Genomic DNA, 26,015 nt, shown 5'->3' with positions numbered 1-26,015 from the left:
TGCAAGAATCAGGATGCTACAATAGAAAAAGTTAGGTATGAGTTTCGGCCACAACAAACATACATTTAGTGTCTTCCTATTTCATTTTTTGTCATTAAAAAAACAGGTAACACTTTATTTTACAGTACCCTTGATACATTGTACCTAACTTAATGTAGTACAATGTAATGTGCTCTGCAACAATGTGTAATAACCTGTACCTGGGGTTAGAAACACAATGGAATAATATGTATTTGTAGTTTGTATAAGACATAACCCTAACCTTAAAGGAGCTATACCTGATTGTACAAAGAAACAGGGTCACTCAAATTTCAAATTGCTATTTTCTGGTCCAAACTCATTTCAAACTTTCCTAATGCATTTACAACATCATTCGTCACAGGGACTGAGTTTAAACCAGGTTTCACAACTTTCAGGAAGGAAAACTGTAAAATATGCCTACTAGCCTGACATTTATGACTATTTAAAAGGCTTTAAAACCAGTATTTTTTGGATAAAGGTCTGCTTTTGCCATATACTAAAGGACAACATTTTATTCCAATAGCAGAAATATAAAAAATCAAGGATAGCGCCTTTAAGCCCAAGTTATTCCATTGTGCATCTAAAACATAAGTACAAGTTATTATAGATGTACTAAATTTAGTTAGGTACAATGTATCAAGGTACTGTAAAATAAAGTGATACCAAAAATCAGGTATAGTGTCTTTAAGTGTGATTTTTAAGTTACTTTGTTCCTCTACCTTCTGATCTTTACATTCATTCATGTTCATCCTCCTTGACCCCAGCGTTTGTTCACTACAGCTGACATCAGGAGAGTTACAATACTGACCCAACACTGGAGCACAATCGCCCCTCTCTCCCCACCCCCGTCAGGAGGAGGGAGCAGGTTCAAAGCCGCCCCCGGGTGCAGTCGTCCCGTGGCAGAAGGGCGAGCGGGCAGCAGTGTAGCCGGGTGTATACGGGACAGAGCAAAAGGTCGACCCCTCCCAGACGCCTACAGACAGACTCCAGGACTATGGCCTCCAGCAGCGGCACGGGACACAGCGCCTTCGGACTGGGCAGGAAGAAGAAGAGTCCCGGCCTCATGGATCAGATCACTAAAATATTCGCGGGGGACAAGAAGAAACGCAGCAAGGTCAGTGTCTCGGCGGATTTTCAGCCTAATTTGTCCTTAGATGGAGCTGGAGGTTTACTCCCGGCGCTACGACTTCACATGGAAAGGGGTCAGTGATGCTGGATTTGTGGACTTTTGGTGAGAGTTAGATGATAGTCAGAGGTGGGTAGAGTAGATACTTAGAAATATATCTAATCACGCAGAAGTAAAAAGCAGATGATTCAAAGTAACAAAGCAGGACAGAGATAAACGAGAATGAACGAGAAAATCAACTATTCTTGAGAAAATTTGTGTAATTAGTTAATTAAACTTTAAGGAATTTTTATAAGTCGCCAAGAAGCTTTCAAAGAGTAAAGAAATGTCACTTCTATCCACCTCTGAAAATATTACAGGTGAACTAAGGCAGCTCAGCTTAACAAATGTGTGAAGTTTATGATGTTCATGCTGGTTGTGACTGTTGGAGGCTAAGCTTCACTCTTTTGGCTTTGTCCTGTTGCTGCATTGTGTCTCTAACAATTGATCTTTGCCAAATGTATAGATAGAAAATCCAGGAAAAAGGCCAAGGCAGTAGTGGTGTGACGTTCATGGCCGACCGACTCTTTTTAACGGCTCTTTAGGTTGAACAATCCAAACTGGATCTCAATTTTACTCCCTGAAGAACTCCCTGAAGGAACACAAGAACAACCTAACAGTGGAGCAGGCGACACAAGTGAAAGCTTTCCAAGTCAAAGCTAAATGATTTGTCAGACATTAGTTGTGAAGTTTTCCCATTGTAATTTTAGATTATTCCAATTAAAAAGTGCCTTTTATGCATCACGTCTTAGATATTGTAAGTTTTCAGGTTGGCGTTATTACACATTTTACATTAAAGAGCCGGTCTTTTGAACAGTTCTGTGAGATAAACTGATCCCAAAGAGATTCGGCTCCTTGTAAAGCAGGGGTCGGCAACGTCAGGCCCGGGGGCCAAATCTGGCCCTCCAGCATAGAAGCTCTGGCCCTCAAGAGGATTTTGAGCGCTCTGTCTAAATGTAGATTGTTGTTGATAATAAGCCACGTTCATAATGTATATATTTTTTAATGGCCGGTAATTCTTGCGAATGGCCGACATTTTACGACCAAGCCGGCCAAAGTGGCCGAAAAAAAAAAAGTCTAGCGGAACCTCTGGTCTCAATATAGGATGAAAACGCAACAAAAAAATGACAAATAAGCAAAAAAAGAGCAACAAAAAACTATGAAAACAAAACAAAAGTAATGATCAGTTTTGTAGGTCTTGGCTTTCAAATAAGACACTGCCCCATCAGCCTGTAAACTCAAGTCCAGAAGCTTTTAGATTTGGGTAAAGCCAAACTGGAGAAAATGTGCGCGGTTCAGGTGGGGGGCAACAGGTTAAAGCACTCAAAAATGTGAAACATACAGTCAATTCCTTTAAATTTCTCAGCCAAACACCCACTTAAGTCACGTATGATGCACAGCTGGCATTTGTTGAAAGTGATGCTTTATTTCGGGCGACAATTGGGCGTCTTCGGCCCTCGGCCTTTTGACGATGAAGACAATCGGCCCTTCACCAAGCACACTTACCTACCTCTGCTGTAAAGAGCCGTAAACCCCATCACAACAAGGCAAAGAAAAACTTAACAGAAAATGATTGAACTAATATTATGTGCCAAGTTTGCAGCATCTTCTGTTACATGTGATTATTGTTTACATTGTGTTTAAGACCTGACACCTACAAGCTAGTCAGGAACAGAGCCGTGGGAAGATATTATAGCTAGGGGGTGCAGAGGGACAAAATTGACACCCTATTAATTAATATTGCCTGCAGTTTGCAAATTATCCACCAGGGGGTGCTGCAGCGCCCACAGCACCCTGGGTTCCCACGGCCTTGGACAGGAACATGTCTTTTGTCAATGCAGTTACTATGTAGTATCTGAAAACTTTCCCAGTGATAAAGCAGCGGAGGACAAACACACACAGAGAGAAGACGATCTAAGAATAACCTCTATCATAACGTCTCCTCCAGTCCTCGATTGGATCTGAATGGCACATTGTTCCAGGAAGCCCTGGATGTACAGACGAGGACTATTACCTTGACAACTCAGTCCCAGTGGTCACTGAGGACAAGAAAAGGCTGCAACTGTAAAAGCAAGTTTGAAAGTATGAAGGAATGAGGCATTTGGGGACCACAGGACCTGAAGAAAATCCATTTCTCTCACACATTATTCTGGATGTTTTACAAGATTGCGATAAATATTTTGCATCTCTCTGTCTCCTACTTTTCCCCCGTGAACTAATTAGAAACAGCGAAGAGCTTGTTAAGAAAAGTCCAGCAGCCAAGATTATTTTTCAGCACGAAGAAATGGAATCAATTGTGTTTATTTTATTTTATGAGACCTAAATGTTTCCTGATTGAGTTCCACATCACAAGAAGAAATTGCATCGACCGTATAAATGTGAAGCTAATATATGCTAGACTCATTACAAAATGAGATATGTAGCCTTTATTTGCTATCATATTATGGCTCTGCTTGTAAAAACTACAAATTAAAAATCCGCTTTTCCGAGTTTCCCCTGTAGAGAATGTGCTACAGGTTTGAGAGCCTGTGATTATGTCGATCCATCATAAGCTCAAATCAGATGTGAATGAGTCTGAGGAAACTCGTACGAATGGGAATTTGACTTCTCACAATAGAGAACAATACAGGACTGTGAAACGTTTTTGTATCTTTTTTGTATCTTAGAGCAGTGATCATTTTCCATCCATCCATTTTCTTCCACTTGTCCATTTCCGGGTCGTGGGATCACATTGCACCAGCCCCTTATGGCTCCTGCTGCAGGTGGTGGATCCACAGAAGGACGGTCTCATGGTTCTAACCAGGCCTGTTGGTCTCTGAACCGCTCTTTGTCTGACCCGTCACCTAGGACCTGTTTGCCCTGGGAGACCCTACCAGGGTCACAAAGCCCCCGACAACAGAGCCCCCAGGGTCATTCGGGTGCTCAAACCCCTCCAACACGTTAAGGTTCCAGGAGGGGAGTGATCATTTTGACATATTTTAATTAAGTCAGCTTTGCATTTATGATATTTATTATAATAATCAGATTTAATTTCGAGCTACTTCGAGCTCCTTCCATCAGGGCAGAGATACAGACTTCCTTGTGCCAAGAAAAATGTGTACAGGAAATATTTTGTTCCATTTGCCATCAAGGAGCTGAGCAAGTTGTAACCACTAATGTCGCTGAGTCAGTCTGTTCCTTTTCCTTTCCTTTAATGAAGTGAATCTGCTGCTGCTGTGTCTGCAATGAACTGATTTTATCATGTACATTGCTGGGCAAATGTATTCGAATGTGTGAGCGAGCCAAAGGCAAATTTCTGCCATCTTTGTGCATGGTAGACAATAATGTTTTTTTTTTTTTTCTATGTTATTCCTAGTCTCTTCTTTTCATTTTCATTTAGTCATATTTTAGTTGACGAAAATATCTGGGCATTTCAGTCACAGTTTTAGTTTTGTTTTTGGTCAGTGAAAAATATAACTTTGACTAAAATTATCACAAAACGTTTTTCACATGCAGGTTTTTATATGGATTTTACAGAATATGTGCTGTTTTACACCAAAGAATTCCTAAAACTTTCTCCTTTGTATTTCCTCTTAAACATCTCGAGCCTCACTGTGGGAACACTTCTTAAAGCACCATTTCTACCTTATTCTGTTCTGTGATGGTGGGAAAATAGCATTAATTTGATTTGAAAAGCTGTGCTCTGTCCCTATGTGAATAGAACCCCTTTTTTTTACCATTTCAACACTAAGGAATGAAAAGGTAAAAGATCTTTTCACACGGTGCCTGCGTCACTAAAGAAGTCATTTAAAATAATATGCTCTTTGTGATAAAGAACTCGGTCTCTCAGAACTGTATTTCAGTCACAATCACAATCCATCACAGAATCTATAGCTACGGACAAAAGAACCCCTCGACACAAACTAAAACTATTGACGACAACTGGACACTTTTGCTTCACAAATATTCGAAGGCAAGAGCAGACCCTGATGAGTGAGTGAGGTGATAAGTTCATTGGGGGAAAGTGTGTGTGAGTGTGAGGTATATCCAGTGGCGTAGCAAGGGTACCAGGGGGTAGCCCGGCATCCAGACTAATCTCCGATGTTTATTAATTAATAAACAGGAGACTAGTCTGGCGACCCTGTCGTAGAAAAGCTACTGCTTGAGGCGGGACTAATGTGGGACAACCGAAGCTTAGAGCAGCCAATGAGAACACAGCGAATGTGACAACAGAAACAGCGACAAGAAAGTTGTATCATTCGGACATTAACAATGGCGCTCCTGCCACACGGAGTTCAGTAAATGACTTCTGTCGTTTATGTCAGAAAAACGTAAGAATACAAGCATACCGGAGCATTACGTGAAGTGGTTGCTTGTGTTGAAAAACTACAAAACAAAGGCGCAACAACGTGACGCCCGTTCAGGGAGCTGCTCTGATTGGTCGGTAGGCTCCATATCGCTGCGTCACTTCCTTTGAAAGCGCGCAATGGAGTGTTGCCAGACCCTCTTCTGTAAAGAAGCGGAGTCTGGTTGGCGAGACTAACCAGGGGGCCCTAAGCAGGGATGTCAGTAGGGGGCCCTCTGTCGGCCATTTTGTGCTCTGCGACAGGGTGCATTTGTCTAATGGGGCCCTTTCAGGGTATATGCGACAGCCAATTGTCGTTGCACCTTGTCACAGCTGTATTCTCTTGGTCGTTTCTGTCAAATCTGTTGGCCCTCTGGGGGGCCCTGCTGGCTTGGGGGCCCCAGGCATTGGGGGGCATTAGCCAAGCTACGCCTCTGGGCAAATCCAAACAGTGGCATAGTTGTGTTTTAATCTGACCCATGCACAAGCACTGAAATAGTCACAGTAATTTAGTAAAGGAGGGTATAAGCTTTTTTTTTTACACCATGTTACTGACCTGGAGTTGAGTTTTCGGGCTGCAGTTTTGGGTAATCTTCCTCCCCTCTTGGTAAAAGCTAAATAATTTTATCACAAAGTAAAAACACTCCGTACAGCCACAGGTCGAGCAGTGTAGATGGAGGATCAGGAAGTGAAACTACTGCATATTTTGCTCTTTTAATTCGATATCACATTATCTCAGTGTAAGAAAGATTTGTTTGAGATTGTTACAAAAAGCCTAACACCCTCTCTTTACTCTGACACCTGCTCACTGATGGAGGGACCTTTCAAGTCCAGGGTGCTAGTTATTAACCAAACATCGATGATAAACTCCAGGACATCACCAGGGTAACGCGTTGTCCTGCTCTTGATACTCAAACTAGGAATATACACAGATTTTTTGTATTTAAGGCTATATATTATGGGGGCATTAAAATGGCGTTTCATTCAAGGTTAAAGTCCTCGGCGTTTGACCCATCCTTTGATGCTGCTGGGTAAGGAGCAGTGGGCGCCTGGGGGCCCACAGATGTAAAGCCAGGCCCATGGTCAGAGTCACCTGGCTGGAGCATTGACCCATTGTGCATGTTTTTGGTTGAAACCGGAGCACCCAGAGGACATCAGACCAGTCTAGATGCACTGTATAATATTCTTTTGCCAAACACCTCATGTGGAAAATAATACAGCACAGGAAGAACAAAAACTTTTGGATTTTGGTAAATATTTTTGATAGTTTTTGATCATTAGTGTTCATAGATACAGACGGCATCTTGTCATAGAAGGGGGCGTGGCTACGCCGAGGGGAAAAATCTTTAGAGAAACACCATTTTTCCCTCTTTTTAGCCATTTTCTGGTGGAATATCAACTTATTTATCACATAAATAAAGTCAAGTGTAAATCAGGCCCATATGGATATTTTCTCACAGCAGATTGTTCAGTAGAAGTGAAAAAAACAGCAGTTGTAGCTAGCGCTAGCTAACCCTTAGCATTAGCCCGATGCTAACATGTAGCATCAGGTTAGCATTCTCCGTTTTTTTATGTATTTATGGGCTGTTGAACCACTTGGCTCCTCCCCATGTCTTTGTATCTTTATTTAGTAGAAAACTAGATTGATAACTCAGCATTTGTTAAAGTAGATTTTTCTCCAGATTGTTTTCCCCCTTAACTGTTTTCAAACATGACCATATTTGGGCGATTCCAGAGATGCCGTCTGTGTCTATGATCAAAGCCTGAATGAACAGAGTATGTGAAGAAACACACTTGGACATATCATGAAAGGATCTGTCTTGTTGAAGGAGAGTCTTGATGCCGCACCACTTGGGAACCATAGTGTCCATACATCATTTTCATTCCTAACAGAGCACTAAGAGTTCCAGACTGAGTGTCACATCAAACACTTTAGGCTCCTGTTGCCAGGCTGTCGCTGTGCAATGACATCGCATCGAGACAGATGATGGGGAGGAAAAAGGTCGCCAGCTGAAGAGATCACACATTTACACTCGCAGGTGATTACTCTGAGTAACCTGAATGAGTCTCATTTAGGCACCACTTTTTCTCCATGTTATTACTGTTACAGTAAAGTGCTGTCAATATTTTTTCTCAGCATATTGTTTTTTAAAGTCTTTATTCATGTTAGTTTCAAAATGGAACAAACAAAACAGTGGAGTATGACAGTTACAAAGATGATATTTTATGATGGATTGTTTCTTCTAACTCTGATCAGCCATTTTCAGTCTTATGTAGTGAGTGATTTCCTCCATAATCTCCTTCCAATCTGGCAATGTTACAGCAGTTTCTTGTAATGGTTTTCTTGCTGGCCATGACTTTGCATAGGTAAATATCCTCGGTCCGTATGACTGACTTGGATAATAGCCCCAGGCACGAAGTTTGTGAGTCGTTGGACATCTTATAGCCAAAGATTTCCCCTATCACCTCCCCTATATTTTCAAAAGTAAGTAAATAAGAGCTTTATTTGCCATTATGAAACAATGAAATTGCGGCGGTCAGATATAGGGTTAGTCCTGTTAGGCCACGCCGCCACTGTGGGCCAACCTGATCAGCATGTTTTGGAGGGATAAGGGAAACCAGAGCACCCGGAGGAGACCCAGCTGCTGCCTTCAGTGCTCCACTGAAACGGTCTCCGCCACAACACATGACAATGGTTGGCACTCATGTTGCCACAAAGTCTCCAGCACTGTGGAGGAGTTCTTAGCTGCTTATACTTTTGGCATGTGGTAAAATAAAATACCTCATTATGTTTTTCCAACGAAATTGTCTTCTTTGCCTCGGGCTGGTATGTATATCAAGGTTAAGGCAATGTCAAGATGCTTTGTCAGTATACAACAACAACAACTTTCTTTCTTTCTTTCTTTCTTTTTTTCTTTTTTTCTTTCTTTCTTTCTTTCTTTCTTTCTTTCTTTCTTTCTTTCTTTCTTTTTTTCTTTCTTTCTTCACTGGGAGAACCATAAATCGGCGCCTATGAATGCCAATGCTCCTCTGCCATCGTTCCTATTACAGTTTTTCATACATTTATACAGCCTTTCATTTGTCTCTCAGGGATCAGAGTCGCTCTTGATGCTGACAAGCTGGAGCTCATAATTACTTTTAATTGATGTAATTTTTGCATGAAACGCCATTGAATTCTGCCCCCTGCGCCTCCTGCTCATTTCCGTCTCTCACTGACGGCTGCCGACTCACTGGGACTGAATGTCAGAGTCATTACTGTAATCATTATGTTAAAACAGTTGTGGATTTTTAAAAATTTAGGAGACAAAAAGGTGATCGCTGCTGGATTTCAATGCCGTGAATGTGATTTTTCAAATGTTGATTGAAGCGTTCCTTTACCAGATCTTGTACGATAAATAATTATTGTAGAGGATAACTATTCAAGGAAAGTATGGGGTTGTTATATCTGCATTTTGCGCAAGGGGCAAGAAGCAAATGATGGGAAAGTTCTTATTTCTGCCACTAGATGGAGTCACGAGCACCTGCAAAATGAAACAATGCATTAAGGTGTTTGATAATCCAGGTTCATTGGGTTTTCTAATAGCGATGATAACATGAAACTGTCACGGTGTGAAGACAACCGGCCTCTCCTCGCTATTTTGACTCGTTGTGCTCATTGCCCATGTATCTGATGAACTAAATATATTCCTGTCGTCTGTGTCCAGGGCTCGTTCCGGGGCCACGCTGCCTCCCCCCAAACGTCCTCCACTCGACGTAAACCGACCGAAAATGCTGTGGTCAAGTTCTTCAGGAGCCTCGTGAGTAAAACAGTAGCTCATTTATAACTACAATTCAGAGTTCGAGATTATAAATGATTCTTTAATGTGTTTTGTTTTGTGTTTCAATAATGTCTTCCTCACGTTACAGACAGACAGTTCTAATCTCTCATTTCCAGATAAAAGGCTAAAAATATGTCAGCAAAGTGCGATCAACATTAGGGCTGGGTACCGATACCAGTACTAATGCAGTACTAAGTAACTCATGCCTCTAGAGGCCATAAGCGCCACTGCAGGTGTCGTAGCAAGTTATGTGTTTTTTACTCACTTTTACAGTGAGAGTTAATACAACACAAAGGGCGACAAAGGGAGAGAGGGATATTGTACATCCAATTACACAATGGAGATCATTTTTTTCACTCAAACTCTGTAAATACTGTTTAAGTGGCGCTAGCCCAAAGTTAGCTTTACCTGTTAGCCTGTTAGCTTCTTCGTGATTCTATTAGTGTTTATTGGGGAAAAATTGGGTGAAAAATAAGAAAAAATAATGTAAAAAAAAATGGGGCAGAAAATGGGGAATAACTTGGGGAAAAATGGAAAACATCGGGGGAATTAGGGGGGGGGGAAGTAATTAAAAATGAGTAAAAACAAGGAAAACAAATTAGGAAATCGAGAAAATATTTGGGGCCAAAATGAAAAAAAAAAAATGAAGAAAAAAAAATTGGGACAGGGAAACTTACTTTTTTTTTAAAATATAAAATAAATAAAAAATGTATGGAAAAAAACAACAACTTGGATCTAAATATATTTAAAAAAAATTCAATATTGTTTAACGGTACCCAGCCCTATAGTCAGTATAGTAACGTAGTGTTTTACACAAAAAGCCTTGAGTCCAACCAACCACAAGTTATTCTCATGTACAACAGTTTATTTATTTATAATTTGATTGCTTTGCAGACAAGAGACAAGATAATTTTTGGGTTGCATTGTATTTTCTGTCACAGCAGAAGTTTGTGCTTTGATTCTCTCCATCCTTCAAAACTCTGCTGCTGCGTTTGTGCCTCTGTCTCCAACAAAGACCTGCTTATTTAGACTAAAACAATGCACTTTTCTTACAGGGACTGACTGAAAAGAGTTGATTTTTGTGTGATTTTTCTCTCACTTGTTCCATCAGGTCGCCACTCCTAAATCTCCCAAATCCAGGGTGAGTTTTGAACCTGATCGTTTGGTTTATCGTCTTTATTCGCAGCAGGAACGAAGGAAACTGTCCACAAACATGTTTCAGATACACCACAGCGGTACATGTACAACGTGGTATTGTTTTACAGCAGCGGTAAACAACTTAGTGATCAAGATACAAAGGTTAGAACAGTTTACAATATTATTATGGGGTTTCAAATGCCAAATGTGGGACTCGTTTGCTACAATGACCCCATTTAATATCGGTTTCAAGTTTCATGAATTCAACTCAGATGGTAGAAGTGCAGAGGATGGACCAGTTGCACGACCTTTCGGGAGTGTTACCTTTTAACAGCATATTCTTATGGCACTTTACATAAGAATAATAACATGGGAAGTGTATGGAAATAGCATGGTATCAATAACCAAGGATGATGCATTTTACAGCCCTACTTCTATATTATTAAATCAAATACTGGCCATGTTCCCGGTAGTTTCCTGGGTAAAGGTTATTGTGAATCCTATTGGACTTTTAGGTAAAGAAATAAATGGAGAAGCAGCGCACAGTCCCAGCGAGTGCGGACAGTTAGCAAGCTTTTTAGCCGTTAGCATTTAGCCACCAATCTTAGCAAGATATTTAGCTGTTAGCATTTAGCCACCAAACTTAGCAGGATTTTAGCTGATAGCATTTAGCCACCAATCTTAGAAAGCTATTTAGCTGTTAGCATTTAGCCACCAAACTTAGCAAGATTTTTAGCTGCTAGCATTTAGCCACCAATCTTAGAAAGCTATTTAGCTGATAGCATTTAGCCACCAAACTTAGCAAGACTTTTAGCTGTTAGCCTTTAGCCACCAAACTTAGCAAGACTTTTTAGCTGATAGCATTTAGCCCCCAATCTTAGCAAGCTTTTTAGCTGTTAGCATTTAGCCACCAATCTTAGCAAGCTTTTTAGCTGTTAGCATTTAGCCACCTAGCTTCGCAAATTAGCTATGAACGATCCAAATGTTTTCAGCTGTTGTCAACCCATCGACCACATTCAAGTGATATCAAAGCCTAGTTAGAAATGACTAATTGATTGTGATTACAGTCCTTTTAAGATTTTAAAGATATGAATGTGCGGCCTCTGAGCTAGATGCTAACTCATATTCCATTAACTCATATTCCGCTAAGTCTCTACGATGGTTCCCGGCTATTTCACTATATGACTATTTGACTATATCTGGGGAAGGTTAGGGCCAGGAGTTGGAAAACACTTTAGAAACAGTTTAAAAACAGGAAAACAAAAAGTTAAGGTTAGGAAAATGGTTTGGATTATGTATATTTATCATGTCATGACAGTTTAAAATCTAGTTTCTAATCGGTGCATAAAATTACAAAATATACCATGTTGATCTGTTTAAGACAAAAAGGTGGTGTGAACTCTTTTAACACATTAACACAAAGAGAGTTGTAGCTGTTGGACGGTTCTATAGACACTGCCTTAAGTTTTTGCTTTTTGTGGGATCAGATACACATTCAATGGCCACCAAACATCATCTTATAAAAGGTTAACGGTAAAGTAACTACTCAAGTTACTGTATATAAATGCCATGAAACGGCCATACTTACTTCTTTCTCTTTATATTTGACATATAACCCCATCTCCAGTTTAGAATAAACAGAGAATAGGCTAGGCTAATCTCTTGCCATACTTTAGTATAGGGCCTGGCTGCACCATTCATTTGTGTGGATATATGAAGCCGTTGTCAAACAGAAGTACACATTTGTAGGAACAGACTCAGATAGTTAAAGGCGTTTCTTTGATTTCTAGGCTTTTAGGTGTTTTTTCTTACCTATTATTGTGCTGTTATTATGTTGAGTGAAGTGCTACTCATATTTAATTGCATTTGTGTCATTATTTGTCCTACACCACTACAATTACCCTTAAATATATATGTAATGTATCCTGAGCCTTGAGATAAACCTAAAGATAAATGTTTGATGGAAACATATTTGTGTCTTTTTCATGTCCAGTGGAGAGACGTCTTGGGTTTGGTACGTCACAAAAATGAACTCCTTTTGTCCCCCTCTTTTCCGCCTGGTGTTAATCCCTGTTCTTGTGTCGAGAGCAGTGTTTGTCCTTTGTCGAAAGCCGTCAAACTAACGCTAGGTCTCTCACTCTGTCGACGTGTTACCACAATATCCGCAGCGCCTGAACCAAGCGCCTTTTGAACCAAATGATCGAAAACCCCATCACGGCAGGTGAGGCAGAGGTGGAAATGAATGGCAGGTCAGAGGCCGGCGTTGTTTCGTGAGGCCGAGAACATCTACAAATGGGGAATAAACCAGGCAGGAAGTACAACAAAGACATTTTCATTGACAACAAAACCAAAATTATTATTATTATTTAAATTTCTGCCTTTTTTATCTTCTGAATCTCCTCAAAAAGGCCTCTGTCAATGAATGAATGAATGAATGGAGTGTTTTTGTTGGTTGATGCATTTAAATCAATACAGTTCAAGATTGGCGTCTATGACAGGAAATGCCATGTGACAGAAACCCATGAATAGGGGAAAATCATTGTAATACTGTTTACTATAAAGTGCAAAGATTATGACTACTATATTTCATTCAAATGGATGTCATGGATAGAATATTATGCAGCTAAAGGAATTGTGTTCTACATAATAGCTAATGACTTAACATCATCATCAAAATGATGGTTAAATTACAGATCATTTATAGCAGTGGTTCTCAACTGATGCTGTCAGGATCCTCCATAATCGTAGAATGACAAGCTGTGACCCAAATAACATAACTTCCCACAAATAATAGCATGATCAAAACAACCCAGTTACATTAATTTTAACAAAATACATTGTTTTCTCGCAACCCTAAAATGGTTTCGACCCACCAGCTGAGAACCACTAGTTCATAGCTTTCCACTGAAATCCTGATCAACAATAAAAACTATTTAGTAGAGAACAGTAGTGTTTTTTTTTCTTTTTCAATATAAAATAAGGTGAAGCTGATGTAAAACTACTGTCAAAAGAAAACCGTTTTCAATTATATTTTGCAGAATAAGGAGGAGCTTTAATATTACTTCCGGGTCCAATGGATGTGATTTTACAGATTTCAACCTTAAAGCAGTGCTAAGTAACTTGTTTACCTTAATAAACTCTGTTCGTAGTCCCTGTGGGGGTAATACTGTAATAAGTGTTAATGGGATGATTGTTTTTTTTTTCATCTCCCCCTGATGTCTCTGGCCAGAAAACCACAATTGCAACTTCGCTGCCACTGGGTCAGAGTCACCAATACACACTAATGGAATCACGAAGAAGAAGCTAACAGGCTAACGGGCAAAGCTAGCTGCAGGCTAGCGCCACTTAAACAGTATTTACAGCCAAGTTTGAATGAAAAAAAATATGTCCATTGTGTAATTGTGTGTGCAATATCCCTCTCTACCTTTTCTGTCAGCGTAGTATTTACTCTCACGGACAATTAATGAGTAAAAAACACCTGCAGTGGCACCTATGGCCTCTAGGGGCAAGAGTTACTTAGTACTGCTTTAACCTGACAACGGTCTTTTAATGTCAATGGAACTTTTGGACATTTGGACCTGGAAGTAGCTTGATTATAATGTCACACAACACCAATTTGAAGTTTTAGTTGATTGCGTTCATACATCGACACAAACAAAACAACACAAATCTGATTTTGAACAAAATCAGATTTGTGAATTGCTCACATCAGAGCTTCAGCCGTTCAGCTCGTAATAACATCTAAATGAGAAAAACATAATAATCTTCAAATACCATCATATCCCCAGTGGCTAATAGACTTTTGAAATGCTCTATTGTAATTCCAGTCCCCTTTGCTTCAACCTAGAATGACTCACTGCTTCTCGATGACTTTGAGACAGCACGACTATTTATGACTCCACACTGGTAACACACTTTTTCATAGGAAATTGCCAATAGACTTCTGTATTTCTCTATATAATAAGCTTCTGTCGGCCTCTTGCCCTGTGTTTTCTCTCCCTCCGTAAAGCTTTGGTCTCTAAGGCAATCTGCTCCATCCTCTCACTCCTGTCTGTCCTCTGTTTCAATTTTCTGGTGTCAAAGTGGATCTAACCCTTTCAGTCCTGCGCGTATATATGTTTGGTTGTTGTTGTTATTGTTGAGAAAGCAGAAAGAGACAAGTCAGGACCCAGGCCATTGTGCAATATATAGCAGGATGATAATAATGGGGTAGTTGGAGACATTTCAGATTTAAAACAGACAGTCGCCATGTTCCCAAAGAATGAAGTCACATCCTGAATGACCAGGTTATTCCATCAATAAACGTCTTCCCTGATGGCGCAGGCTTAGAGTGGTTCAGGGACACCACTGTGCTGGACAAGGCTTTGTGCAATGGTCATACTCGCTCACTTAAAATACCACGGTGAATGCGTGCTGTAATTAAAGTTAAAGGCGGTCCAACCAAATATTATAAAATGTGACATTTTTGTGGGGACATTTTTGTCAGGCAGTGGAGATAGGAAGGTATATTAGTTAAAGGAATACCTTTCCTGAGCTTAGACGAGTTGATGCGTACCTGTCTGGTCTTTGTGTGTGCACTCAGTCACGCAAAAAAGACCGAAGATGTTGTTAGCATTTAGCCTCTCCTCCTCTGCTCTATGGGGCCAAACGGGGGTAAAGTTAGCAGCAACCAAGCTCTTCCACGTTTTCCCTATGTAAATATAGTTACGTGAGTAGCTACATAATCTAAGTAGACAAAATTAATTACAATATAGAGCCCCTTTTTATCCACTTAGAAAATCGACATTTAATTTTGTGTAACTATACTTGGATCCTGTAATTGCTCATGTAACTGTATTAAAATAGGGAAAACGAGGAAGAGATTGGTCACTTCTACCAGATTTGACTGAAACGACCAAGAGAATAAAGTCACTGTAGCAGCTGTGACAACAACAATTGGCCGTTGCATATTCCCTGAAAGGGCCCCATGAGCCAGATTCGCCCCTCCCCCACCTGATAAGGAGAGCACCCCGTCACAGAGCACAAAACGGCCACCAGAGGGCCCCCTACTGACATTCCTGCTTGGGGCCCCTTGCGGCGCCACTGTCGCTTCTAACTCCACCCCCGTTTGGCCCCATACAGGAGGAGGAGGAAAGGCTAAATGCTAACAACATCTTTGGTCTTTTTGCATGCCTGAGCGCCAGACAGGTAGGAACATATCTCAGTATGGAAAAACGGTGGCCCATTCCTTTAAAGGTACATTATGCAACTTTTTAGGTGGAGAAAGAGTTGATATTGTGTGTATATGACCTTGTAGTGATTCAGTGGCTGTATGAGTGGTCAGCATGGCGCCTTTACTTTCCATCACAGTGGTCTCTATGACACAGGATCAATTGTTTGGATGGTTTTCACTGCTGATGGACCCTCTCCCCAGAAAACCTACAAAACAATTGATCCTGCAGAGTTGTAGAGACCACCGTGATCAAAAGTAAAGGCGCCATGCTGACCACTCATACAGCCACTGAGTCACTACAAGGTCAAATACACCGAAATATCAACTTTCTTTGCATAATGCACCTTTAAAGTACACAAAAATACTAAAATATTGTTAGTTTCTTTCCTGGAGTAGGAACCCAGATCCAACCTTTACCTGGGTCTTGGATTTACATTCACATTGTAATACAAGTGCAGAAGTGGTTCTTGACTTTGGGCCATCTGCGATTCGCTCGGCCTCCATCTTTTGTCCAGGAAGAAAAACAAACCCCTGCTTTATAGGAACAGAGCAGGACAGGAGACTCTGGTGTGGAACTAGCATTGCATTTTCATTTCAAAGCGTTTCAAACACCTGCTGACCTCCAGATTACTTCCTTCATCACTTTAATTAATAAGTGATACAGTCTGCTAATCACAAAGCATTAGTGTTATAAAACATGTTTTTCTACTTTAGTTCAATGTGACCAGTGCAGGCTTTTGTTAGAGTCCATTTGCTAAAAGGGTTCAGAGCATCTTACTGTACAGTGTGTGTGATTTTGGATCTCAGGATCATGTTTCAAGTCCATAAAACCCCTTTTCACACGTCACCTGTTTCGAAGATCTATGGGTGAAAAGCTGTTCATTCTTAAGGTCTTCTTGTAAACAGTCATTTAGTTTTCTCACCTAAATGCAAAACTGGTGCAACTCTGGCTCCTCGGAAATAAAATATGCATCACCAAATTTAGTTACATCAATATCAAAGTCAAAATTGGAAAAACAGTCAGAAAAGATTCATTAAAAGTGCGGATGTGCTCTCAGGTTCAATTCCCACACTAGGAGGGTCTTTCTGAGTGGATTTCTCTGTCAAACACATTAAAACAAGCTCTCATTTTGCTGCATGATACTGTCCAGCGTGTCCCTATAGGCCAGGGGTAGGCAACGTCAGGCCCGGGGGCCAAATTCGGCCCCCCAGCATAAAACCTTTGGACCCCAAGAGAATTTTGAAGAAACTTTTACTCATAAATCAGAGACCAAATATGTGAAAAGGACTCTAAAATGTGGAAAATACTGTCAATATTTTCACATTTCCCAGCAAAACACCCCATTAGGTCATATATTATGTGCAAAACTTATATTTGTAGAAAAAAGGTGCTTTACTTTGGGCTACAATAGTGAGTTTCGGCCCTCCATGACACAAACTTGCCTACCCCTGCTATAGGCTATCTGTACCTTCACCTGCAGTTTGTAGTTTGTAGGTTGCAGCTGCCCTACTTTCCATCTCACACAGATGTTGTTTTAGGCCTCATCGTCCAAAGCCGAAGGAGCAAAGTCCCCAGTCCGACGGCGCAAAGAGCAGGGCACACTGTCCCGACTCCTCAGCCTGGTGAGACAAACAACCACATTATACATCATGTTCACCTCAAAAATGTAAAAAAACGAGCCTCAATATATGTGTGTGTGTCTGTCTCGATGCAACAGTAAAGATAGATTCAGCGCAGATCAGTGAGTAACAAGATGGTTTTATTTCTCCACAACGATATTTTCTTTTCTTTTGCAGAAGCTTGTCATCTTAAAAACTAATCAATTCAACAAAAACATGTTTATTTTGCAGCAACAAGAAAGCACATTAAATTCAACCAAATCTCACTGTTTTAACATTTGGTCATTGCCTCGTCTTGTGAGTAATTAAGATGTAACTCGGAGGAAATCAGCCATGTCCAGGTGGTTCGGTTCGCCTCCACTGCGGAAATCATGTATTTGTGAATTATCAGTGGCCGTAATTCTCGGTGTGGAGCGTAAATCTATTTGGTGGACCGGATCCAAACTCTACCCCCGCTTTTTCTCCAGTTCAGCTTTACCCAAATGTAAGTTCCTGGAGCTTAGAGCCTCTAGGCCAGTGTAACGCCTCATTTGAAAGCTAAGCCCTACAAAAGTGATCTTTTTTCCTTGCGTTGTTGCCGTGTTGTCGTTAAATTATCATCGCATTTTTGTCACTTTTTTGACATTTTTTCATCACATTTTTGACACTTTTTTGTTTATTTTTAGTCACTTTTTTGACACTTTTTTGTTGAGTTTTTGTCATTTTTTTGTTGAGTTTTTGTCATTTTTTGGACACTTTTTCATCACATTTTTGACACTTTTTTGTTTATTTTGAGTCACTTTTTTGACACTTTTTCATCACATTTTTGTCACTTTTGTTGAGTTTTCGTCACACTTTTTTGAAATGTTTTAATCACTTTTTTGTTGCAGTTTTGACACTTTTACATCACAGTTTTGACACTTTTTTCATATTTTTGCCTCTTTATTGCTTTTTCCAATAAGCTTTTATATCAGGGTAAAGCTGAACTGGAGAAAATGTGCTCGGTGAAGGTGGGGGTTAAGAGGTTAAATTAACATTTCCTTCTTCTAATTCTCGTCCTGTGTCAAGACAAAGCAGATTTATATCAGTTTTCACATATAAGCGTCTCAAAAGTGCTTTACAAAGATGAAAGTTAGAACAAATGGTACTTATCACATGAAAAGGGGACATTGACCAAATACATTTCACATCCACAATATCATAATTTCATCTTTAAACCTACCTCAAACTCCATCCATGTTTATTTGCAGCTTGGATAACCAGCCGCCATTGATCCTCACTAAATGTGAAAGCTCCTGACAATCACACAAGCCGCCATTAAGCCGCTAACTTGTCGTCTTTGTCGTTTATCCCGCCTTTTCCCTCTAGGGAGACACCAAGTCCCGCCCTCCCCCAAAACGCTGGAGCACCATCTTCTGAGCAACCGCCTCCGGACCCGACGCGAGCGGGACGAGAAGACGCGACGGAAGGAGAAACTAAAGAGGCCGAGGCGGACTCACAAGCTCGAGAAATGCTTATAATGACTAACTAAAATGTCCGCCCGTGTTAAATGTATTGTAAGGGGGGGGCTGTTGTGGGTAGTTTTCATGTCACATTCTCGGGAGGTCAAAACATGAGCAAACGCCATGTTGGAAGGCTGTAGCAGGTTTATGTTCCTGCACTGCCTGAAGCAACGTTTGCTCAAGTTACACAAATGTCTGAGCTTTGTTTTGAATGTGTCACAGCTCTTGCAAATTAAGTCCTTTATTCGGATACAGACGGCATCTCTGGAAACACCCTTATATGGTCATGTTTGAAAACAGTTAAGGGGGAAAACAATTTGGAGAATAATCTAACATTTTCTCAAATTATTCAAAAACGACTTCAACAAATGCAGAATTATGAATATAGTTTTCTACAAAATAAATATCAAAAGACATGGGGAGGAGCAAAGTGGTTCAACAGCCCATGAATACATAAATAACGCACAATGCTAACTTGATGCTTCATGCTAGCATCGGGCTAATGCTAACGGTTAGCTAGCGCTAGCTACAACTGCGTTTTTTTCCCCACTTCTACTGAACAATCTGCTGTGAGAAAATATCCATATGGGCCTGATTTACACTTAACTTTATTTGTATGTGATAAATAAGTTCATATTTCACCAGAAAATGGCTAAAAAGAGGGAAAAGTGTGTTTCTCGAGATGCCGTCTGTATCAATACTGTGTGTTGTCAAGCGTAAAAAAGAAGCGTATCTGTTTGTAATTGTGTGGTTATATGTTCGCAGTGTGTCGACCTCCAAGTTCACGGCATGAAAACTATCTATAGGCAACGCTGTATATACATATTTCTTCAGCATTAAATGTATTATCATCTTGTTAACGCTCGTTCTGAATGAATATATAGAGTTTGGTTTAGTCGATATTATAACAAGGTTAACTTATGCGGGCAGCAGAGGGTACAGCGACGTGTTGTCTAAAGCAGTGGCTGCAAATGTATCTTCAGGTTGTGCTTTTTATCAAAAATGTCCTCCGTAAATAAGAAAAAACTGGTCTTAAGGTGCTATGTTTGTATCTGTCGTCAGTTCAGGGCAAATGTCTCGTTATTTTTGTACATAAATACCTTTAGTGAAAGCAGTGTTGCACTATTACCCACCTTTAACTTGCAATCATTTTGAAGTTATCAGCTTTTTAATCACCTATAAAATAAATAAATGTACAGTATATTGTTTGAGAATCGTAACAGTGCCCTTACGAAGAATTGCACTCTCTGTGACCAAAGCCTTTAAAACTACAGATTAATCTTCATGTGCAGCTAATTTAAACCGAAGTTAGCACTTAGCATGTAGTGTTAACTTCCTAGCACTATAGTGACTTTATTGTGATTTCTATCATTGTAAAGTTGAGGGAGAGATGGCAAGTTGTTGGAAGGAAATAATGGATGGTATAAAAAGTTCAGAGAAAATGTGGGGGGAAAGGAAGTAATAACTTAATTTTATGTGGAATTACCAGCCCTGTTTGTAGCAGATATACAAGTGTTGCATGGTTTTGTTTAAATTTGTGTTTTCCGGTGTCAAGAAACCAATGTGATCGAGGAGTTTGTGTGTTTGCAAGTCCAGCCTAATGAGAAATATATTGTATGTTGTCAATGGGAGCTATTAAAGTTTGTTCAAAGCCGTCTGGTGTTTACGCTTCGTGTGTTTTGATATTGGGTGAAAAGAAAATTGAGCCGAAGCAAAGTCTCTGTAATACTTTGTTTGAGCCTGGATTTCTGTATTTTTCCACAAATATTAAATGCCAGGGCTTATCTAGATCTAAACAGGGATGAAACCAAGTTGAAACCGGGTTGAAAAACAAAACCAAACTAGGGCTAAACCAAGTAGGACTAAACCTGAATCAACCGATATTTTAAAGAGGAAATAACCTTGATGTTCCACACTATTTGTGCAGGCTGGTTCTCCAACGTTTCACATGAGGTACCATCTTTTAAAATGTTTGGCCTTGTAAATAGCACCAGGACTAAAGCAAGATTAAATCTGGGAACCACAAATTAAATTTCTCGTGGGAGAGGTGTGGTTTACGATTGTCCATAGACGTTTATTGGGCGCTACGAATGTCTATCATGCGTTTGCACGTAGCCCATAGCTAATCAATGGTATCTGATGACGTATGACGTACCCGCTGATCTTCTTTTAAAACAAACTTTCGAGCCAAACTATTTAACACGGTCTAAACCTTGATGGAAAGATGGCGTCGCGTCTGCTGCTGTCATGTTGGATCCGTTAACAAACTACAAACTTCCGTCTGTCGAATAGCGCGTCATCGTCTTGCCGTCCCTCCCAGTTCTGTGATTGGTTCCCAGGCTGCCGAGCAGTTCGAAATGATTCGAGCGCACACAGCAGCATGGGTATTCCCTAACAAATTATATCCAAACTGGGTGGAAATCATTTCTACTCTTAGAAAAAACACCTAGCTTAAAGGTGCTAGATGCAAGTTGGTCATTTTATGCTCACTACTGCCACCTCAGGTCTTAAGCGTAACTGCAGTCTCTATATTAAGCTCGTGCATGACGGCACTTCGGACCCGAAGTAACCACGTTTTGAGTGACAGTGCAGGATTTTAGAGGCAGTTGTGGTGAACAGGTCTGGGCTCATTCTACACATTAGGACATGGCTGGAACATGTAGGGGGAGGAAAATACTTAATTTTAACATTTTTAAACTCCTGACCACTCATGCCGCCGCTGGGCCACTACATGTGAAATACGCACAAATATGGACTTTTTTTTGTTGCATAATGCACCTTTAAATGCATTACTAAAGCATGAACTAAATTATCTCCAGATACAATGATTTAAATACCCCCATAGACTGTAAGAAAGAATGGACTAATTCCTGAAGCCGTACTGAAATGGCGGCTCCAGGACGTTCCATTGAAACGTTTTTGCCTCTTTAAGTCCTTATTGAACACAGGTTTGTCATTCTGATCTCCGAGTGTTTTCCTTAACACTCGCAAAACCGTCTAGTTTTTTGTTTCCCTTCGCTATTTTTATTTTTTTTCTAAATAATGGAGCTGGCCCCAAAAGCCCAGACAAATCGCTAGCATGAACGAGCTTCCGTTTGAACACGCTGAACTCTGTCCTTTTGTTCTGTTTTAATTTGTTAAAATAGACATCCCATTCATCAAAACTGCACTTAAAATCTCTCTGAACCATGAGTGAATCATACGCTTTCAAACACGCATACAGAGGCACATCGTTCTACACAAGCACTTAGTTCATCATGAGGCTTGAGTTTATGAATGCTTGCTTCATCTTGAATAGTGCATCATTTGCAAAAAAAACATCATCTAAATGAGCCAAAGCTGCATCGTTTGAGAACATTGGAGGGAAAAGTGTTCAGGCTCATGAAGCATATCACAAAGCAAGGCCATTGTGTGTAATGTGCACAAAATAATCTACATTTTGTTCAGCCAGCGCCACCGTCTCAAAACATGATAAAGTGAACAACAGTTGACGTCCTATAAAGAATACATTTGTTGTTTGTGTCTCCCAAAAAATAGAGTCCTGTTTGCAGGTTGAATAATACAACCTGCAAACAGGACAATTTGTAGTGTAACTTTCAAGGTTCATTTAGTCAGACAGGCATGAGAGATGTTTACATGTTTCAGTCGCCATCTGCAGGCCGTCATCAGAAGAGGACCTGGGAAGTTATACGAGTAACACAAGTAGATACAATAAACTTTACTAAGCTAAGACATTTTGTACATTTCTCCCAAGTTACTGATCTTGGTTTGTTATTTATATAATACACATCATCTTTTTTTGTAGCTTTTTTATAAGCTCAACAATGTCTTAAAGCTCTGGTGCCCAATTTAATTACTTAAATCCATGGTGTCCATTTAAAAGCCTTTATTTAGAGCAATGGCCGCTGGCTGCTCTGCTTTGTGACGACAACACTGGCGGCCGCCATTGCTGTAGTACCTCCACATTGAGGAGGTGGACAGGTTCAAGTACCTGGGTGTTCACCTCAACAATAAACTGGACTGGTCCCACAACACCAACCCCCTGTACAAGAAGGGCCAAAGTCGCCTCCACCTTCTGAGGTGACTGAGGTCGTTCGGAGTGAGCAGGCCTCTGCTCAGGACTTTTTATGACTGTGGTCGCCTCTGCTCTCCACTACACTGCCGTGTGCTGGGCCCCGGGCAGCACAGAGCGGGACAAGAACAGACTGAACAAGCTGGTCAGGAGGGCCAGCTCCGTCCTGGGCTGCCCCCTGGACTCTGTGGAGGAGGTGAGGGACAGGAGGGTGTTAGCCAAGCTCACCTCCATCATGGACAACACCTCCCACCCACTGCACGGGACTGTAGAAGAGCTGTGCAGCTCTCTCAGTGGCAGACTGAGACACCCTCAGTGCAGGACGGAGCGCTACCGCAAAGCCTTCATCCCCACTGCTGTCAGACGGTACAATAAGACGTGCAGACGCATAATAGACATTCATAGCGCCCAATAAACGACTATGGACGATCGTAAACCACACCTCTCCTACGAGAAAATGAATTGGTGGTCCCCAGACTAAATATCACTTGTGATTTTAGTCTGGTGCTAGCCAGACTACATGTGGATATCAATTAATTAAAAATCTCAATTATAGCATCTCTTTAATTCAGATTGGTGCATGTCATTGAACAATCAGCATGTGAAAAGAAAGTCAGAATTTGAAACCTGCAGAATGTTCCCAAATTGTGTCTCAGTTTTTAAAGCAGAACTAAGTAACGTGTTTACCTTAATAAATCCTTTCCGTAGTCCCTGTGGGGGTAATGCAAGTGTTTATGGGATGATTGGAGGGTCTTTCATCTCCCCCTGGTGTCTCTGGCCAGAAAACCATGTTTGCAACTTGACTGCCACCGGACCGGAGCCGCCAATACACACTAATAGAATCACCAAGAAGAAGCTAACAGGCTAACAGGCAAAGCTAACTGCAGGCTAGCGTCATTTTAAACCTATTTACAGCCAAGTTTGAGTGAAAAAAAAAAAAATCCATCGTATAATTGGATGTACAATATCCCTCTTTCGCTTCGCCTTTTCTGTCAGCGTCGTATTTATCCTCATGGACAATTAATAAGTAAAAAAATCTCAACTTGCTACGACACCTGCAGTTGCGCTTATGGCCTCTAGGGGCAAGAGTTACTTAGTACTGCTTTAAATTGTAAAATCTCCCTAGAATTGGTCACCCTGATCTAAACGCAGAACAACTAAAAGTGGGACAGTATGTTAGTATAGGCCACAGCATCTGCAGCCTTGACTAGAGCAAACACTAAACCCATAAACTTTGCAAAGCCATGACCCACTTCTGAATCCTTCCATCCGCCCTGTATCTCTCTGCGCTCGGAGTCTTTGTGGCTCCTCTGTTGTCGGTGCCAAACGCGTCTGTCTCCATTGAAATGTAAATGCAACAGTGAGAGCGGATGCGTTCGAGTGCAGTCAACATCATCCCTATTCATTATCGATATGTCTGAGCACCTATGAAGCCTTTTTTATTCCTAATGCATGTCAAGAGATGCATCATGGTTTAATTATAACGCTAAAGAGAGGTCTGACTCGGAACAAGAGGCCCCCTGGTGCTTCAGGAGCACAGAGTTTGTATGTACGGGAAAAAAGTCAGGCTTAAGCTGCGCTCCATTTCTTTCACCGACTGTGTAAAAGAGGAGGGATAAGCTCAATAATAAAGCTGATTAAGTTGTGCATATAAACCTACTTTGTGAGTGGAGCACAAAACATTAAAGCCATGCTACAATAGAATACAATACATTAAAGCCATGCTACAATAGAATACAATACATTAAAGCTATGCTACAATAGAATACAATACATTAAAGCCATGCTACAATAGAATACAATACATTAAAGCTATGCTACAATAGAATACAATACATTAAAGCCATGCTACAATAGAATAAAACACAATTGTTTATTTTGTTTTGCTACATTTTGTTTAAGAAACATTTAGATACAAATGTAAGAGTTCATTTGGACAAGCAGATGTCTCTGTTTTGATTATTTCGAATTTTTACAAATTGTTGTGGATATTTGTTACTGTACAGACGACACATGTGAAACTCAAGTTGTCTAAAGAACAAAAATAAATTTAAAAAATGAAAAAAAGACAAAAAATTGAAGAAAAACAACATTTTTTTTTTTCGATCATTAATTGCACATCCCTAGTTATCCTAATAATAGGTAAATCAGTCTCCTTGTTGTGCCTTAAAGTAGCAAGACTTGACAATAATGAAAGGTTGAATGTGATTTTATTTCTCATTTTCTGCCAAAACTGTTAGAACATGTATCATCTTGAAATTTACATCAAACTTGCCTTCATATGTTCAGAGGAAACATAATCCCGACCAGGCTGCAGTGGTTACAAATGTAAATTGTTGTTGGGGACCGTTACAAAAATATCACAAGCACAAACATTTGCCCAGACTTCACAGTGTACAATCTTATAAAAACACAGATTCACATCAGAGTCCATAAAGATTTCATCCAGTGTCCTTAATGTAAAGTCAATATCATCATGTGCAAAAAGCAAAATCTCAAGGTCAAGTTCCAGCAAAATGAGTGCAGAGAAAGTGAGAATTGACTAGATTATTATAAATAATCATGAAAGAACAGCAAAGACGGAGGAGCAATAAGCTTTAATGGTGCAAAGTGAATCATTTAGTGCCATCTGGTGGACATCCTAATAAATGCAGACATTAGTACTCCCTCAAAAAAGTTAAAGGGGATGTATGTATCATCTTGCACAATTAGTGTTTGAAAAATGCAGTTCTATATAAAGGCAAGCAAAAGATATATATTTTGGATAATGGGCGACTGATTTTAAACAATGGCAGTAAATGGGCTTAAGAACTAAAACAGAATCACCAGTAAACAGTAAAGTTAAAAGAGTTGGGCTGAGGTAATTTGCAGATGAAATTTAATAGTGTGACCCTCTCTTTTGTCATTTGGTATGCCTGGCCCTAAAACCTTGAAGAGCACCTGTTTTGCAAGTGTATCCGCCATCTTTTAAGATAAGATAAGATAAGATAAGATGGTACTTTATTGATCTCACAGATGGAGAAATTGCATTCGATGAGAGAGCATCCGGCAGCAGCACCCATTCAGTGCGCACCACTCTTTTTTTAGCATTTACCATCCGACCACAGTGAGCCCTCTGTCTCTTCTGCTCTAAACAGTAAAGTTAATTGTATTTGAACCGGTTTC

General features: G+C 40.3%; 1 protein-coding gene across 5 annotated transcripts; it reads left to right on the top strand.

Moving 5' to 3' along the window:
* The first annotated feature begins 873 nt into the window (after positions 1-873).
* mbpa (myelin basic protein a) lies at positions 874-19,775 on the top strand. Of its 5 annotated transcripts, XM_079571087.1 has the most exons (7): positions 875-1,135; positions 9,215-9,307; positions 10,440-10,469; positions 12,459-12,479; positions 17,217-17,300; positions 17,396-17,419; positions 18,645-19,775. In XM_079571087.1, exons 1-6 carry the CDS (start codon positions 1,016-1,018, stop codon positions 17,396-17,398), a joined length of 351 nt encoding a protein of 116 aa, XP_079427213.1. In that variant the 5' UTR covers positions 875-1,015; the 3' UTR covers positions 17,399-17,419; positions 18,645-19,775. The 5 variants fall into 5 exon arrangements, with proteins under 5 accessions (XP_079427211.1, XP_079427213.1, XP_079427215.1 ...); XM_079571085.1 differs by lacking the exon at positions 17,396-17,419 and having other exon boundaries at positions 874-1,135; XM_079571088.1 differs by lacking the exon at positions 12,459-12,479 and having other exon boundaries at positions 881-1,135.
* Positions 19,776-26,015: the final 6,240 nt, after the last annotated feature.

Source organism: Gobius niger (genome assembly GCF_951799975.1).
Source record: "Gobius niger genome assembly, chromosome: 14".
Taxonomy (NCBI): Eukaryota; Metazoa; Chordata; class Actinopteri; order Gobiiformes; family Gobiidae; genus Gobius; species Gobius niger.
The sequence above is the reverse complement of the archived record's forward strand: the minus strand, read 5'-3'. Positions and strand labels throughout refer to the sequence as shown.